General features: G+C 41.7%; 1 protein-coding gene across 1 annotated transcript in view; it reads left to right on the forward strand.

The window, feature by feature from the left end:
• Positions 1–18,038, forward strand: part of LOC104621114 — a gene marked incomplete at both ends in the record, with an annotated part of 20,224 nt that extends 2,186 nt beyond the window's left edge. The window contains 3 exons of the mRNA XM_010287514.1: positions 6,390–6,649; positions 7,086–7,191; positions 17,862–18,038. Coding sequence (XP_010285816.1) covers positions 6,390–6,649; positions 7,086–7,191; positions 17,862–18,038 — 543 coding nt within the window. The remainder of the gene's footprint in view (positions 1–6,389; positions 6,650–7,085; positions 7,192–17,861) is intronic.
• Positions 18,039–18,576: the final 538 nt, after the last annotated feature.

An 18,576-nucleotide genomic window follows, 5' to 3' on the forward strand; every position in this document is an offset into this window, starting at 1 on the left:
ATGTGTCATCTTATTCATACTACATTCATTTATCTTGAAGTTTAGCAGGGGAAGAGTGGACAGGTGATATGTAAAACCCAGCTCTGGAAAGTGCAACCCTGCACCCCACTTCAAAGAATTTATGAAAGAACTTTTGTGAATTGTCAAAGAAAGATAGCAAAACAGGGAGGGACATTATTAATTGCTAATTAGAAGTAAGTGCCCTGCCGTTGTCTAGGTGGGGAAAATTTATATCTAGTGTTTATCATCAAAGTATTAAGAACGCTTGCTGCAGTTCCTGCAGGATTAGTTCAAAGGCAGTTATTTACATTTGCAGGGTAAAATCCTAGCAATGGCACCTTGCATTTCATTCAGTAGGACCAGCACTTATAACTAATTGACCTTATTACATTAACTTCTTTTTTTGCATGTATGTTCTTGTCCTCTGGTTTACCTTAGAAACTATCCAGCTTCAGCGTGGATTTTATCGCTGCTGTAAATGCAGTAAGAGTAAATTGAAGGCATATTCTACCCCTGAATTAACCAAGTTACTATTTTAACCTCTTTTTCTGTAATTTAAAATACTATGAAAGATATGTATATGGACATGTGTGTAATGTGTATAGGCACATATGCATAAGCTCTGCACCGAAGAGTATCAAATGTTTATTATTAGCCTTTTAAATATAATTAATAAAAATGGAGTAATTAATTTTTATCTGGTGGATTTTCAACACACTTTAAAAATACAAACTGAGTGGAACTCACTTGGTGTTTCTGAACTGGAAAAGTCCAAATGCAATCTTCCTGTTGTTTTTGAGAGAAAAGAGATATTTCAGGGAAGAAGCAGTTCAAACACTCAACCTAAGATTACAGTTCTAAGTTTGGAGATGGCCGGGTTTTTGCAAGCTAGTCTTCTCCAGCAAAGTTCGTTTTGATAAATTTAGTGAATCAAATTAAAATTTGATCTGTCTTTGATTTATACTGAAAAAGAATGTAGCCAACTGTGTAATAGCTTATTACCCGGTAACTGCAGATACGAGCACCCTGCTGGTTGCAGCCTGCTGGGATCTTAGCTCTTCTATGATCTTTATTTAAACCGAAGTCATATATGTGGCAGTATAGCGACTTAGCAAGGAACACACTTGTGATGTAAGTCATCCTACTTCTCAAAGACACACAAAAATGATGAGTGTTTCAGCCTTTTGATTTATCATCCCAAGTGTCAGAGGAGACGGCCTGGAGCTTCAGGAAGAACAGCTCCCCTCCCCTCCCAGTGCTGGAAGAGTTTTGTTCCTTCACTCCAAGAAAAGTATGCTGGGCCAAATTTCTGTAGACAATTTCTTCATTTACCTCTGTAGAGTTACAGCCTCTATGAATTTAGCTGTCTTTTTCTGCTCTCATGTCTCGTGGTTTCTGTAGTGTGATTCACAATACTGGGTTTTTTCCCCCTGCAAAGCTAATTAACCCCCAAATCTTGAAAAAACCAGATATACCTGTTACTCAGAATGACCTCATATTCTCTGCAAAAAAAAATTGTGTTCCTGATGTTACCAGCTCCTTCCGAAAAAGTAAGTCACAAGATGGATTGTTTCTGTTTTGTTTTGTGGGAAATTCTTTCTTAGGTTTTGGAGTGCCTAAGCTGATGGCATCCTTACACGGTCTGACATCAACAAATAAAAAATTGCTCTCTTGTGCTTTAAACTAGCCAGTCAGCATGACCTTTAGGCTGAGGCAGAGCTGGTGTCTGTATGCCTTTGGGACAGTTGTTGGCATCCTTGGAGCTTTAACTGTTTGCAATGTCTGAATGAGCATGGCCTGAGATACCTTACAGAGGTGTAATGCGAAGGATTACTGACTACCTATTCAGAAAAAGATCAAAACCCTTCTAAAATGCCTTAACTTGAGCATTCTGAAACAAAAACACTGGGAATGGCATGTAGTTTTTGAAAACTTCACTCTGAGCTTAACTACTCACTTTTTTCCTCAGTTTCCAGACTGTTGGTTATTGTATTTTATAATACTTATTATAACAATACTAATATGTACACAATTACAAAGCCACACCGCTTCTTATGCGAAGGGAAAAGAGAGGAAAGGAAATGGAAGCAGTGGCGTTGTAAATCCTACAAATTTAAGAAAATTAGTGTAACAAACTTTAAAAAAAAAGAAAAGATGGAAAAAAGAAAGGGACTTGTGTGTGATTTACAGCTTTATTTTCTTGGGGCATACATATCAGTTATATATAGCACACAAACGAACTGAAGTGAGAAAATTATAACATTGAATTTCGCAGCCTTTCACAGTGAATCTGTCTGTTAAAGCGTACCAGGGAAATTCCTGCTTTCCTTTCATGTTTTGGAGATTTTTTTTTTTTGTGTTGTCATGTAGTCTGGTATTAAAGTAAATGCTGTGTTCTGATTTCTATCAGTGTGGTTTAATCATCAGCTGAGTTTTCTTGCAGCGTCTAAAAATAACAATACCTCAGTCACCCAAAAATTTGTTTAGTTTTCTCTGTCTGGCCTGGTTGCACGAACAGAGGAGGTATACCCCCAGTGATGAAGAAATATGGCTGTGGGTTAGGAGGGGATATATTTCTGTCATACACTGTTAAAACTCTCTGGAAATATATTAAAATTTTTATTCTGTGTATCCATCCTTAAAATGCAGGGCACATGGCAGTTGCATGCCTGCAGTCTCCCTTTGTATTTTGTGGTATATACACAGCCTTGAGAAGCACATACCATCCTCCCTTGTCCAAAATGCTCAGATTACATCATTTGCGTAGCCTCCCTTTGGGTACCCCTTCATACTGGCACCAGTCATTGCAAGGCTTGCTTTGGCTCTGTGCTTGTGCTCTTTTCAATAACACGTCTTTGTGGAATGTAGTATCTCTTCAGGGCATAATCAGTCAGGGTGCAAGAAAAGAGCATGGGACAGATTACCAGAAAAATCACTGCAACACTGATATCTTGCTGATAGGCAAGAATCTCCACCATCAGCACAGCAAGAATCTTATTTCATTTAATTGTTACATTTGCTTTTTGGGAAGCAATGTCTTAATCACAGTGAGCGCATGCTAGACCTCTCTAGTCTTGTCGCAGTGCCGATGGTTGCAGCACCAAGACATCTGGCATCTTCTCTATCTTTCAGGGAGCTATGGTTTTCGCATGGACGCTTCACTGTGACAATTATTTCTTCCCACTGCTTCTTAGGAGGGGTAGCAGGAATTTCTGGCAGAGAAACTGTGTGTTAGACTGTAATTCAGGTGTGCCATATGGTGGACACGAACCCTTCAGGCCTTAGAGAGGCTGTCCTCCTGCAGGTTTGTTCAAGATGCAGACTGAGAGTTAAAATTGCCAGTAGACCCCTGGCTCCACAGACGTCCTGGAGAGGTTGAGTTTTGTAGGTCTTCCAACTCTGTCATTGCTGTTGGTCTGCAGCTAGAAGAAAATTCCTTCTTTCATGCCACTCTTGAATGGAAATTTGTTCTTTAAAATGTCTTTCTGGAGTCCCGCATGTACATGCATCCAATGAACTAAGAATTTGGGCCTGTCTTGGACATTACCCGCTGTTTTTGCATAGGTGTGAGGGAAACAGACCTATCCCGCTCAACTATGAATTCTGCGATACTAAACATAGATCTGAACTCAAGAACGGAGGTGAGGAGTGCAGTACAGAGAACTGCCTTTGCCTCTCATTCACAAAATATGTCATCTTGGATGACCTCTAAGTTTGTTGGCCAAAACACTTTAGACCTCCTTTGGTACATTACATTGTTCTTCCCAGTTCAGACAACTGGGTTTAATTTTCAACACATAATTATTCTACACTTCTTTGTGCATTCCCTCTTCATCTCCCCAAAACTAAATGCTTTTTGACAGTTACCACCAAGAAATAAAAAATGTTATATTCCGTGGTTCATTGGATGCAGTACGAGAAAGTAAATAATTCCTTTGCTGCATAAGTGCTACCATATACTATATTGACTCTTGATTTGGAATATATAATTGTGTGTTTTGCCCAATCCTGTATGTCCCTAGGAATGTCAAAAGTTCAAAGGTCCTTGCTAGAACATATATTTGAACATTATTAAGTCTGGTCCATAGTGAGTGGCTTAATAGCCCTAGAGCCTACTTCAGATACAGTAATTTTTAAAACCTGCTTAACCGCAATAGTTGAACCCTATCATGTGCCTTTCACAGACGCAGATTTAATACTCTTGAACAGTAGTTCTTGGACACCTTTTTATCCAGAATATTCATTGTTTTTCAACCATTTATAAACTTTTTTCCTCCTTCTTTTCTTCTTTTTTTCCCCTTTTTTAGATTTCTACACATGATATTTTCTTCATTCATACTGTGAGCTTGAATAAAAAGTTAATTTTGTGTCAGCATATCTTTAGCATTCATGGGTGAAAAAAAATCTTGGTTATCTTTTAATTCATTTTCAATTTGGGATGCAGGTAGGCATTTAGGTTTATACAGCTGTTGCTGACTCTCAGTGTTCATGAAGTGCTCCTTTTTAATGTCTTCCAAAAAGTGGTTTCATGAGAGATTTGCATATGCATTTACTAATCCAGCACAGCACTGGGACTAACTCATGTGCTGAGATATTTATCTCTTCTTTCAAGGGCATCTTTATACTCTGTTTTGACCATCTCAAGGATAAAGAACCAACACGTTTTTTTTGTATGTGTTTTTCCACTTTCAATATAAGGGCCTTTTCCTATCCGCAGGGGAATACATCCTCATTTTTCACAACAGGCCCAAGAAAAGTTCAGAAGACCGTCCAAAGGCATGAATTCATTCTTAACCTATTGGCAGGCAACACACTTCATTAGGAGTCAACATACTGTCTTTTCAGGAGAATTCCTGTCCCAGAGCAGGACATTCCTCTCTGTTCATTATGGGACGACATGATTTTGCATCACTCCTGTTGCAGGAAAACAAAATCGGTTTCATCTTCTCTTCTTGATGTCATACATACAGTGACAAAGCTTCAACTTCAATCTACACCTTTTTTTTTACTTTTTTTTTTAACAGATTGAATCATCTGTTTGTATCCTTGTTTGTAACCCAGCTTTAGCTGGCCCTGTAAGCTGGTAGCGCTTGCGTCAGGCATTCAGTCTTCGTAGGCTTCTTTCTTTCAGCTTTCCTTTACCCATCTGTCTCTGGAAAGGGTGCTTTCTTCCTTGGGGGAAGATGAAGTACCTCACACTCTTCTCTCATTGTAATACTTTACCATACGTGCAGCAGTTGAGCAACAGGGATCTCAACAAAGAGGAAGAATGCCATTTTTCTGTGAATGAAGTGCTTTGGATGGGTTTACCGCTCCCTGGAGAGACGTGCTTTTTTCCATCCATCATCCATCCTTGTGTTGTTCAGATCATGGATGCCAACTGCCCACTTGCAAAGCAGTGGGCCACATTTTCTGTTGGTACGCCTTGGTGCATCTCTGTACTTGAGGGCATGTGCTGACTGCTGCTGGGGCACGTCCTTGCACAAAACTTTTGATAGCCCCAAGGACAGAGCTGTTTGCCTGGGGTGAAGGCAGAGGTGTTCATTTAAAAGTTCAGGACTCGCAATGATTCACAACTGCCGTAACAGCTGCTGAGGCACGTGCTTATGCAATGAAAAAGGCCCTCAGGAGGTGGCAAACATCTAGCAAACCCAGATTAGGAAAGAGGCTTGTCCCCTCATTGCTGCCTTGGGTTAGAGAACACTAAAATGACGAGTGGAAAGAGGAACTATTGGGCTATGAGAGAAGAATTAAGGTTGTCCGTACAACTTTTCAGCCTTCTTTTATATCTGTTAGTGCTTTGCCACTCACTAGTTCTCCAACAAGCTATTTAATAAATGTTAAAAAAAAATCTTAGGTGTGCATTTAGTTACTGCAGTGCTAAGGAAGCGGGTGTTACTGAGCACGTAGTGCTGTTAGTGAGAAACGGAGTGCTGCAGCGAGCTGCTCAGAGTATCCTATGATTTTTCCTTGCAGACTTGAGATATAAGTTACACCTTTGTAAGGACCTTTGAATTTCCACAGTGGTGTAAACAGGCATTAATGTCAGTAAAAACAGAGTACTTTGTCTTCTCTTGCTTATATTTTACACAGCTGAAAGAGAGCACTGTATTAGAACTGTTACTTCCTATTTAAATATCTTAATTTATGAGTCACATTTTCAGATCGTTTAAATTAGTGTAATCTCAATGAAATGTCAAGCAAACTACCCCAATCTACTGGCACTATATCTCTAAATATCACTTATTTATAGGGCCCAAAGCCCCATTGAATTTTATAATTCAAATAATTTCTAAATGAAACTAAACCACTTGAAAGCAGGGTACATGTTTAGCCTGTACTTAAGAACATATTTCTAGCTGTTACGTTTTTACACTATATTTGAACAGGTCTATCAAACATTATACTCCATTATGAAATGCCTGGAGTCTGACCTAAAATCAGTTTCACAAGCGAGGAAGCTGCTAGTAACCCTTTCTGCCGAGAAGCAAATGACTGGAGAAAGCTGGACTCAGTCGCAAGTGACACCCAGTGACCGTGCTGAGGCTTTGACAGTGAGGGATCTGAAAGTACGGCCATATCAACCTGGTGTCATCCAGGGTTCCAGTTGTTCCCACCGAGGCAGAGCCGCAGCCCTTACGTGGCTTGGGTAATATATTTGCAGATTTTTAAAACTGGGGGAGTTTGACTTGCTATGAATTAAACTGTATGCTTTATTATAGACAATAGACATGACTAATTTTTCTATTAATTCCTTTTGAAAATAATGCCTTCCTAGCTCTGTGCTACAGACAGTGAATGGGTTGGGAAAAAGTGATGATTGCCTAGGATTTATATGTAAAGTTTTCTAATCCAAATCTGTTGCCTCAAATGTTCATACTTTTTTCTCCCCCAAATTCTGCATTAGGCAATCAGGGCAACATAAATTTCCAAATAAAAGCAAACAGTGTCCGTTCAGCCTCCCCCAAAGCATCTCTTGGACAACCTCTGAGAGAAAAAATATGTTAACGATGCTTAAAGCTGCACTGACCCCAAAACGAAGCTTTCCTGGGTTTGCTGCTGCACGGTCTCACTTTTCTGTGAAGTTACGCAGGAGGTAATTTCTGTGCTGGTTATGATTTGAAAGTCCTGGCCCACAACCCGACCTCAGTCAAATTGGAACAACATGTCGCCAAAGGTCCTGGTCCCATGGTATGTGCTTGGAAATACAACTCCCCAGTGTGGAGAGGTTTCTGGCAATTCAGTGAAACTAAACTCAATTTCCATGGTTAGAAATTGCTGCAGGAGCATTTCATTGTGTTGCAGTAGTTGTGCTCTGTACGTTGGGTTGGTGCAGGGGGGGCGTGCACACTTGCACGGGTGTGTGTCATTGCTTTACTGCTAACAGTTGGGGCAACTCTGAAAGTTTGATTTGTGGACAGAAATGACAAATTTCTGTTAAATTATTGACACAGAAGGGAAAATACTTTTCGCCTTTGAAGTTAACTAAAACCAAATGGGATTGTTTCCCCAAGGGAAAAGTAGGAGTTTAGCGATGATGCATCCCCTCCCAGAAATCTTTCAAATTATACATACTGTACCCTCTGTTTATATAAATATGAATTACATGATTGTGTGTTCAGGGTCATTTGTAGTTCAAATGGAAATGCAATGCTGCTAGGCGAAGGCTATGGAGAGATCGAGGGGATTCTAGGATCTGCCATTTAACCCTTTTCAAACACTGTGTGTTAAATGGCTTTGAGTAAATCTGCAAGAAAGCTTTGTCCCGGCATGAAATGGGGACACCTTAGTTTTGATGGTAAATCTGGATTTCCATGCGGCTTTAAACAAGGGGAGAGAGGACGGTCATTTCTCATTTACATGGTGTGCTCTGATTGTACATTGCTGCTGACGGTGACGACCAACAGTTTATGCTCTGCATTAAATTTGCTTATGTGTTCTCATCCAGCTGTGAAGTTCAAATTTTGCAAGGGATGTTTTCCCACATGCAGGATAACAAATTTGTCAGATTGACCTAAGGGTTGTTCTTTTCCAATTTGCCAGTGATTTCTTTTTCATTTCAGCTAACTTAATAATAGTTGCTTTAAATGTCATTAAGCCATAAATAAATTGTCTTCAGAAACGTTTTTTTCTCTGTCAGACCATCGTGTTTCTGTATGTCAGTGGAAATATGTATTTCTGGCTGGATGTCTTTCTATCTTTTAAGCTGAGAGTTTATCAAATTTCATTTCACCACAGGACATTCAGTTATGTTTTTGTTCTTATTGTATACATCTTTGGACTTCACTTTCTACTGCCTTTTGTCTCCTGCAAAATTCTCTGAGGAAACTTAGACAGAATTGATAGAGTTCCCTAATTTAGCAGCTCTGGGCAGTCCAAATATGATGCATATAAAGTAGGAATGTCGTGACTATTGCCTTGTAGACAAAAAGTTTTGTTCCCAATCTGTTCTGCCCACCAGTTTCATCAGAGTTTTCCCAAAAGCCTTGCAAGCTTTGGGTAGTCTGCGGCCTCTTTAATCTCTAAGAAGGCCTCCTCTCCACAAAATTTCCCACTTAGATGAAATTTTCTACTGCACATGGGAATTAATCATCATTGGGTACGTGTGGTGTCCCCTCCAGATTGTCAGGATCAGACTAACATATATGTTCTGTCTTCCTGAGGCCGAGAGTTAGGCTGAAGCCCTGGAAAACTGTTTGACATTGGTTTTGAGATAATTTTTAACGTGGGCAAAGAAGATATAGCATCCAGCAAGAGCTCCTGAGCCAGTGACCTCTGCAGGTGACCTCTTTTTTTGCAGTGTTGGTGGTAAGCAGGGTGCAGGATTTGTCTGGTGCATTAGAAGACGTAATTCACTCCTCTGCCCTTGCGGGTGGAGTCCTTTCCACGGTGTCTGCCGAAAGAAGTTAGGAGAGCTGTCCCTGCCTCGCAGGGGGATACAGGCTGACCGCAGAGCCAAACGCTCCTAAAAGCAGTGACCCGTACTTTCAGAGCCGGCTGCGGAAGGAATTCTGTCTTACCAAAGAGGCTTGGGACACACTAGCCTGTTACTGGCCGGGAATCTTGGGCAAGTGGCTTTTTCCACTGCTTCTGTCCTACTTGCTGCCACATGTCCCATGGTCGTTCTCCATTCTTTATAAATCATTTTAGACCGTATCAAGGGACGTGCTTACCTTTCCACTAGCAGTGAATTTGCCAGAGGCACATTGATAATGGCCTGTTAATAAAAAGCAATGCAGGTGGATACAGTTTCAGAAAGCAAAGGCGTGAATTAGATACACAGGTGTCAGTATTGGATTCACAGGTATCGGTATCTATTGACCCAACACTATATCTCTTCTGGTCTCACCTCAGGTAATGTTAGAGCCAGCAAGGTCAGTAGGCTTTTCCAGTTGAAATGGAAACAGGGCAGTTGTATCACCTGAAATTTGTAGCAGCTTCTCATTTGGAGATCACTCTTGGTTTTTGACAGATAAAGCTATGTAACTAATACAGAGGGTTTGTTTCCTGAAAGTTAGTTTTCCAGATGCTTTATCCATGTAATCCTAAGAATCTTACCCTCAACATACTTCCACTGAGCAAAATACCTGGGCTATTTAAAGCTGTGGATGGATCATTGCAAACAGCATCACACTTCTGTTCCTTCTTTTGCTAAAGGCAGTAAGAAATCTGCTGCAGGCTTCTAAACCAGTTTGATGTTGACTAACGAAAGGTGTAGGCTAAGAGCTGTACACTGGTTTTAAAGTACTAGCCTGTTGAGAATATGGATTGCATTTTGTGACTCTCTACTCTCCGTGTGTAGAATCTGCAGCATCAAATAAGAGCCATGAGTATAAACTGGCCATGAATAACTTCAGGCTGGAAATAGGAGGGTTCCCAGTATGAGAGCTCTGGGCTTCTGGAGCTGCTGGAAATAGGAGGGTTCCCAGTATGAGAGCTCTGGGCTTCTGGAGCTGCTTTGCAATAGGAATAATGGGGGCAAGAACAAACTGACTAAATATTTGAAAGATGAATCATGATAAATTAATAAACAGGACAGTATGAAATGAGTATGCTAGGAGTGTAAAACTCTGTGGGCTGGTCATGGGACACGATCACAGGAGTTATTTCTCTACTCAGGAATCCGTGATTCTCGGTGCTTAGCACTGTCCATTTACGCCTAGTTATCATAGAGATATTGCAATGTGAAGTTCGAGCACAATGGGAGAAATCAAGCCAAGCTGTTAAGCAAGATGATATTCTATCAGTTATTGTTCTCTATCCTTACTGTAGCAACAGGGTTATAGGGCTGTGATACCTAGCCAAAACCATAATGCAGAAAAGAATTTGACTATGTGAATTCAGTCAGTGGTCATATTGGCATTATCCAGCATTTTCCCATCACCCCTCTACTCTAATCTTTGTATTTTATATAATGGCATTGAGTTCCTTCTGCAGGCCAGTATCCAGCCCCCTCTAACACTCCCAGCTCAAACACATCCTCTCCACATATTCTTGCACTCTGAGCTCAGCTACAGTAGCCATGGTGGTCTTCAGCTTAAGTCCTCTGAAATCCAGCACTCTCTCTCCCCTTTACCATCTCCCTGCAAACCCTTTGTAGCCTGCCTGGTTCTCACCAGCCAGAAAAAAATGACAAGATACTCTTTGTCAGTAAAGAGATGTTAGGAAGAACCAAGGTAGGTAAGAAATACAGAGAGAAAGATCCAGCCTTTTGAAAATCCTATCTGGGCATTTTACAAACACTTTCACATTTGCGCAGTAGCATGCTGAACCTTACCTCTGTCATCTCCTCCATTATTTAACACTACAACTTTAGTGAAACACTTTCTTAATGAGCCACAGTAGAAGAAGTAATTACTTTTGGCTGGGTATTTATCAACGGTAATTTAAATGTTGTTTTGTCCTTTGTCAGATTTGCACATTAATTCAAAGCTCAGTTCAATTCTGAAGAGTAAATCAATGGAAAAGGCAGTGAGAAAAGCTTCATGTCTATGGACTTCCTTGCTCAGTTTACAAGTAAAAATGGAGTGTTTTTTCTAGCTGCTAATACCTAAAAATCTTACCCTGCTCTGGGAAAGTCGAAGAGGGTTCTCTCCGCTATCTATGTGACGACCAGTAACAAAGTCCCTATTATCCAAACTGCGGTTTGTGCAGCTGCATTGTCTAAAATAGAGATTTTCAGCTTGTGATGCTCTGATCTTAGGGACTTCACAGATGGCTTCTAAGCCTCTGTGAAAAGTGACTAAGAAAAGTGGAAGTGGGTTTGATAATAGGCTTAGATTTATTTTCAGAGCTGCGCTTTTCCTACTGGGGCAAAAAAACCCCCACAACTAACTTTAGCAATCTGCAAATTAAAAAAAAAAAAAAAATTTGTCTAAGTTTTATCCTACAGTCACATGGATGTTAACAGCCAAAAGACTAACAGACTTTACACAGCTGTTACTGGGGAGAGATGTGGGGCTGTGTAGCTGCACCTGAGGATGTATTTGGGTTTGCAGTTGTATTTAGCCCATGCAGGGAAGCTTCCATGTCGGAGTTTCTAAACACAAATCTGTTAACTCTTGCTTACCATCAGTTAAAACCTGGCATTGGGTGGGTGTTTGTTGGGTTACCTTTTCCCTCATACAGGTCTGATTAAATGGGACTGGTTCTCATTCCGTTTTATTACATCGATAGGTCTTCGGGATGTATCGCGCTAGAGCAGTCTCCAGCTTCTAGGAGCTGAGCTAGAAGTTAAGGCTGCCTACGCCTTCAGCTGCAGGCAGCTCCAGAGAGGGCAGGAAGCACAGCTTCATCCTTGAGCCAAAGCAGGGCCATCACGAGCCACAGCTGCGTGCAGTGAGCAAAGAGGTTATAGCAGGAGGAGCAGGCTTGCTCTTCTCGTTGTGCTGCAGGCTGGACACCGTTGGGTCCCCATAGGCACCCCAAGGAACAGGCCGTGTGGTCTGCTCCTTGAGGAGATGAAAAGAAACTTGTAATGGGTACAGGAGCTAATGCTGAACCCTGCAAAGAGCAGTGTTTGTGTAGCAGGGCTGTGACCTTCTTGCTGGGCAGCTCCTGTGGCTGTTTGTACAAGCAAACCGTACTAATAAAAACAAAAACCGGTCAAAACAAATCCAGGATCAGCATGCACAGCTGATGTGCAATGGCTGCAAACAGAATTACTGCAATACAAAAGCTTGCAAATACTCTAGGTCAGGCACAAGTCTGACGTCTTGGATGAAATCTGTGTATCCTCCATCCTGTTTAGCCACCGAAGTGTGTTTTTGTGGAATTAAGTTCTTCTATAAAAACAGTATATAAATGTATGTATACATATTTTTTTTTTTTTTTAAATTTCAATGGCATTCTACCTCACAAAAGTTTTTTTCCTAAGCAGAGGCTGTTGAAAGAAGCAGGTATACAGTGTTGGTAGGCTTGAAGTATCTCTGGAGATACCCTCTTTGGAGGAAAGAGCTCTTTGGAGTCCTCTGCGTCACTTCGGTGCGCTTTTGAGGAAATGTCTATAGAAGAGGCAAATGCTGAATATCTAAAATGGTGTTAGATTCACAGTCTCTTCTGTGTACATGTGCACACACACTGATTTTACGTAGGCAAAACCTTTATCTTGCTGCAAATTGCATTCTTAAACCTAAAGGCCTCTGGTTTACATGTGCTCTAGGTTTACAAATGTAAGGTTGCAAACCCACCTGAGAGTAAGACCTAATCCCTCATGATTTGCCACCTTTACTTTTTATTCTGTCAGCTTTTTTAATTGCTAGCTTTTTAAGGCAAGCTTGAAAAAGAAACAGCCTTACAATGACTTCAGTTAATATAGTGATAAGTGCAGAGGCTGAATTTGAATGGACCTTGAACACGTGGCAATCTTAGCAAGGGACTTTGTTAATATATAGTAATCCAAGATGACTGTAAATTACAATCACTCAGAGCCGTCAACAGGAAAAGAAAGAGATAATTTGCAAATGCTGTTTTGCTGGGTTTGGGAAGGGATGTGAGAAAAGACCATCATTTTGTCTATTCTGCAGTGGACAGAATGAAGCCGTGATGCTGCTAAAAAGGCTGAATGTACTAAAAGGAAAACAAAGGAGAATCGTTTATTAGGTCAGTTAAATACTCCAAGTAATTAGTTTTAACGTAGTGATAAAAGTATATTTTCAATTTTCTATTTTGAACACACAAATTTACAGTGGCAATAGGTAAAAGACATGTTTTAAAAGATACTAAAATGCTTGTTGCACAGAAGTATACTCATACACATGGGATTTTCTGAAGTACTTAAATTGCCTGATTCCTATTTAAATTGATGGGAACTCCTGATGTGATTTTGGAAATTCTTCTAGTGCCTCACAGCATGCTTGGTCCTTAAATATGTTTAAAAATCAAGCCTAAATGACTGAACTAATATTATTTGATCCACTTGTTTACTACCTGAGAGGAATAACTTAAAATTTTCTGTTGGATTTAAGTTTATGACTAATATTCACAGAGGTCGCGGTCACCATACGGGTGTCAGAGGCTACCAGGGCAGGTATCCCCCAGAAAGAACAGTGGTGTGCTTGGGGTGATTTGGCCACGGGGTCAAAGGGAGGAGAGTTAGGAGGTGCTGGCTTCCTACACGTGAGGGATGGGGACTTCTGCATCCACTCCGGAACAAACAGAGGAGACCAAAACAGGACCAGCAAGGCTTTTGGAGCAATAGCAGGGGAAGTTGTGGAAGCAGTTTTTCAGACCCGTTTTGAGGGCAGGCTGTGATTTCAGTAGCTGGTTCCGTTAAACCAGCTCTAATAGCCCCCAGTGCATTCCTGGCGATAGCCACACTCAGTTTTTCCTGCTGCTCCAGTCCCTCCAGCTCTTGCATTGATTGTATCTTAGTATTCTTCTGCAGGTCTTTCCATTTTCTCTACCCTGGAAAAGATTCAAAAGCTTTTCTACAGTGCTACCATGACATAGGATGTTTCATTTATGCAGTTACTGTTAATTTAAATCAATCAACTGTTTATTTAAATTCCACATACCTAGCAACTGTAACTACAACTAACAAATATTCCTAAACTTAAATTCTGTCACTTTTTCCAGCAAAAATAGTTTGTGCACAGGCAATGAAAATGGAAATTAAAAACATTAAATGTGTTTAATTAAAGTTATGGCACAAGGACTATGATAGCTTATCCACAACTAAAACTAAAGATAATTTCCCATTTTAATAAACAAACAAAGCAAACCCTTTGTCCCAGTGTTTTCCATACCGCATCCTTTGAAGTCAGAGATGTCTGGGAGAACCTGTGAAAGCACAGTGCATAAAAGCATATTATTGAAGTATTTTCTTTTGTTGTCCGTGTGGGAAGTATGTTATGGAGGGAGCGAGTTGGAAGATTGTGGAGTCTTGGCTGGGTTTTGCAGAAGCAAAGGGAAGTTTGAGGACCAGGCTGTTGGGAAGAGGTAGGGCTCAGGGAAGCGGGGAGAAAGGCTCAGTCCTGCAGACTTGTGCAGCTTCCTGTGCTGGCAGAAATACTTAGTCCTGTTCGCTCTGTTATTTCGAGCAGTAAAGCCCACGTCATTTTTGGAAGGGGCCTGGGACGAGAGACAAGTAGCCGTACAAAAACTGCTGGAAATTATTTGGGAGCTGGGAAGTGTTGGATCTCTGTCTTTTCATTTCCTGACTCTCTTCTTTGGAGAGTGGCGTTTTCATGGCTGGTGCATGTTCTTGACTTTCCCACTGGGCCACACGTCTGGAGCTCATACCTTCTCCCATGAAGGCATGCTCACCAACGAGTGGACGGCCGCACTTAATAACTGTCGGGGCAGTTGGCAGCTTCTTACCAAACATGTATGTATTTGTATCTCATTGGTCATTTGCCAGGAAATTTTAAAGAGTCTACACTGTTTTGAGACACTTCAAGAAAAAATATTTGCTTAAGTGCGAGAAGGGGAGAACTGCAGGCTGTCTCATACGGGAAATCCCCCTGATGTTTGGGAAGTCTTTTGGTGGGAGATAAAGGGAGGTTTTGATTAGTCGTTGTTACTAGTATTTACTTAGTGTATCTGAGCTGAATTTTCTTTAATTCATGCGTGGCTTGAACTAAAAAAACCCCAACCTTTGTGAAGAGTTGTCATGTTGCAACTGTACTTCACAGCACAGAGAGTTGTGCACTCTGACTTAAGCAGCCAAGGATTTTATTGATGACACTGTAGTACAGTCAACACACGGGCCTCTATGTAAAGGAAGTAGTTCATCAAGGATATATCTAATTGTTCATTTGTTAGCAGCCTGGTGTGTTCTAATACTTTCTTGGATCTGAGTTATGGTCAGATATTGAAGATGATGACGACCATAGGGTGCCTGGGAATACAAAGCACTTTCACCACACTGGTTTCAATATGTTGTCATGTTATAATTATTATAGTTTATTCATTGTCACTAACCTGGTTAAATATTTGAGAACAAAGTGGTGTGGTTATATAAAAGTTCGTGCAAGAAAACACAGCTCTCAAGATCTCTTTTAAGCGCTGCTGTTGTCATCTGCAGTCCCCTTTGATCCCAACCACGTATCTGCATAGTAGCTCTGAGGATCTGTGAACCATTTCTCCCTTTCTCCCTGTTTCAGATTGCGGCTGATGCTCGTTGGAACAGTTCAGAGCATCTCTTTGAAGAAACATGGTGGTGACAGTGGCTGATCAAAACCCAAATGCTCAAAAACATTGGAGGGGAGAGGAAATCCATATGCCAGAATCCTGTCACAGCTTGAATCTGTTATTGGAGGAAAAATAGGCTAACAATTAGGGCCCTGGTTGGGATTCAGGAAGCAGGATTCAGCCCTCAATTTCCCATTTAACCATGGAAGGACTGTTTCATTCTCCCTATTCCTTAGTTCTCCAGGTGGAAATGGGTCTTTTCGTTCTCACAGAGGCATCATTAAGTGTTGGGACACCTAGGCACTCTGATGATGGTAGGAGCTCAGATGGGTGCGATTGGAGACGTGAGGTGGGGATGTCCTCTGGTGTGTGAGTGATTCAGCCCCAAATGATGCCTATTGGTAGGACAGGGGATGGTTGTGTGCTTGCTGCTTGTAACTCCTGAGAGTTACTTCGGTGTCAGAGCAGAGTGAGGTAACTTACCAAGTCACAGAGCAGCCACATGGAAGACAACACTGACCCTTTGGAGCTATTCCCAGCAACATCAGCTCATCTCAGTGTGTAATTATAATACAGCCCTTATCTGGAGAGTTCTTATGGGAAAGCAGCTCTTACTCCACGGATTATAGAGATTCCCAGCAGGTCTCTGTTTTTTACTTCTGACAATGTAAAGAGGATGTGAGCTGGAAACTCCTACTCCTCCGGCAGCGTTGGCCCAATGATTTACTAATTTACAGCTTCTATAAAATGCTGTTGATGCCACTGGGTCTACAAAAATGTATTTCAAGGCATAATATGGACCAATGTGGGTGCATTTTCAGCGCTGGAAGCCTGTGAAGGAATGGGCACTGTCTGAGTCTAGGAATCCAGGCTGTGTTCATACTACTGATGAATAACTTGGAAATGAGTATCAGATATCACTGGTGGGAGGAAAACACAGAAGCTGACACTGTCATTTTCAGAGTGGTTTCTATAAAATTAATCTGCAATTGACACTATATGTAACTTTTTGCCTCTTCAAATGTGAATCTGAAGGGCAAATACTAAAAAAACCTTCTAATGATAGTGCTTAATTGTGCAGACCATTCCTGGCATTAACCTAATTCAAAGAAAGAGTCTATGATAGCCATACGCTTTTGTTCTTGAAAAGGGTTCCTCTGGTTGCCAGTGGCACTGTCTGACTGCCCAAATGAAGTGATGCGCCAGGAGCTTTGGATCACAGTCCAGGCAGGCAGCCTGGAGCCCTCACCTCGCCAAGAAGTGCTCCGCACGGCCGAGGTTACTGCTGAGCGACCGGCGCAGGGAAATAAAAGGGCTTTCCTGTGGCCCTTTTAATGGTGCCACCTTTAGGGCTTGCTCTGTGAAGACTAGCCTATGCAAAAATACTGATATAAGTGATAAAAATAATTTGTCATTTCTATTTTTAGGGAAGGGATTGAACACTTGTTTGCAGAGTCCAGCCTCGCAGGGCCCTGAATCCAAAACTGAGGCCTCTTGGCCCTTTCGTGATGCAAACTAATTTAAAATATACATCTGGCACAGTGCAAAGAGAGAACATCCAACATCTGTTGCATTCCATTATCTTGCCTTGCTGCTATTAGACTATTATTAGTATTTAAACTAAATATATCTTCCTGCAGGCTGCTAACCATAATATCTCATTCAACTACCCACTCCTTTCATTGCCATGAACTGTTCTGAACATTACATAAATGAAACTGGGATGTCACTTGATGGACTGTTATCATATTTTATTGCTTTATTTTATTTTAAATGGGAGGAAACAAAACTTGCCAAATGTTGTCGTATGGTTTGAAGAAAATTAACTGGATTTCCCTATCGTTTCGGGCGAGGGAAGCGAACAGAGGCTTTTCTAATGGAGATCAGCTGCAGGCGTTTGGTTCCACACTAACAAGCGCCCATATGCTGTCACTGGTGTATAGGTTTTGTCTTGGGGCTGTAAGACTCTAGAATGACTAGTTTGTTTTTTTTTTAAACTGTCTTTTATAATTAATTATCTGCCTCCTCTATCTCTTCAAAGCCGAGTGAAATAAAGACGTCGTAAGAGACTAGAATTACTCTAAGCAAGAAGTTAGTTTAGAAATGTTTCCCTCCCAAGTCGAACGCTGTGTTTCCACTGGGAGCTCTGCCCAGCAGTTAGAAAAAACTGCCCAAAACCTCGGGTAGCCTTTTGAAATGAGTCATGTTTTTAATTCACATCACCACAGATTGAAGCCACGAAGGATGCTCACAAAGCAGCCAGCCTGCACTGTAGTTTGGCAGACGCTCGTGCTATGTCCGTGCCCGTACACCAAGCGGTGCCCCCTTACGTTGCGAGATCCTGGGACTGGATCATCCGCACGGTTGAACGCAGCCGTCTTGGGCATTATTTTGGCCTGGGACAGGTAGCGCCGTCTTAAATGGTTCCCGAGGCGGGAGGATGCTAGCGCAGACCAGTGGCGGTCCCGGGGAGTAAGGGAGCAGTGGTGTGGATGTGAGCCTTCCCTGCCCGGGAGTCCGTCCCCAAGAGCAGTCCCGATAACGTTTAATTTCGAAGCAGGGGAAGTGAGGGTCCTAGCCGTGTCTTCAGGGGCTGCCCCACCACCCCAGCCCAAATAGCTAGAGGGTAGCCACAGTGCTCCAGCTAGAAAGCCTGGGCACAGCATCACACTAATGCAACTGTGCAGCTTCTGGTGTCTCAGCTGTGGCGTTCAGAGTTACACTGAATATCTCAAAAGTGCCTGGAAATGTCCTTTTAATTGCTTGTTTCTGAGGCTGTTGGTTTTTTGCTGGAAGAGTCCCCTGGCACATAAGCTATTTGAAGTCGGCCGTGTGTCAGTCTGACAGCAAAGGATGAGTAAGGTGCAGAGACCTTGACCTGAACGTGACCGTCTGTGGTACAGAAAAGGGAATGCGGCTCTGGATCTGCTGTAGCAGCTCTCC

The sequence above is a fragment of the Phaethon lepturus genome, unplaced genomic scaffold (assembly GCF_000687285.1).
Source record: "Phaethon lepturus isolate BGI_N335 unplaced genomic scaffold, ASM68728v1 scaffold47395, whole genome shotgun sequence".
In the NCBI taxonomy this organism is placed as follows: Eukaryota; Metazoa; Chordata; class Aves; order Phaethontiformes; family Phaethontidae; genus Phaethon; species Phaethon lepturus.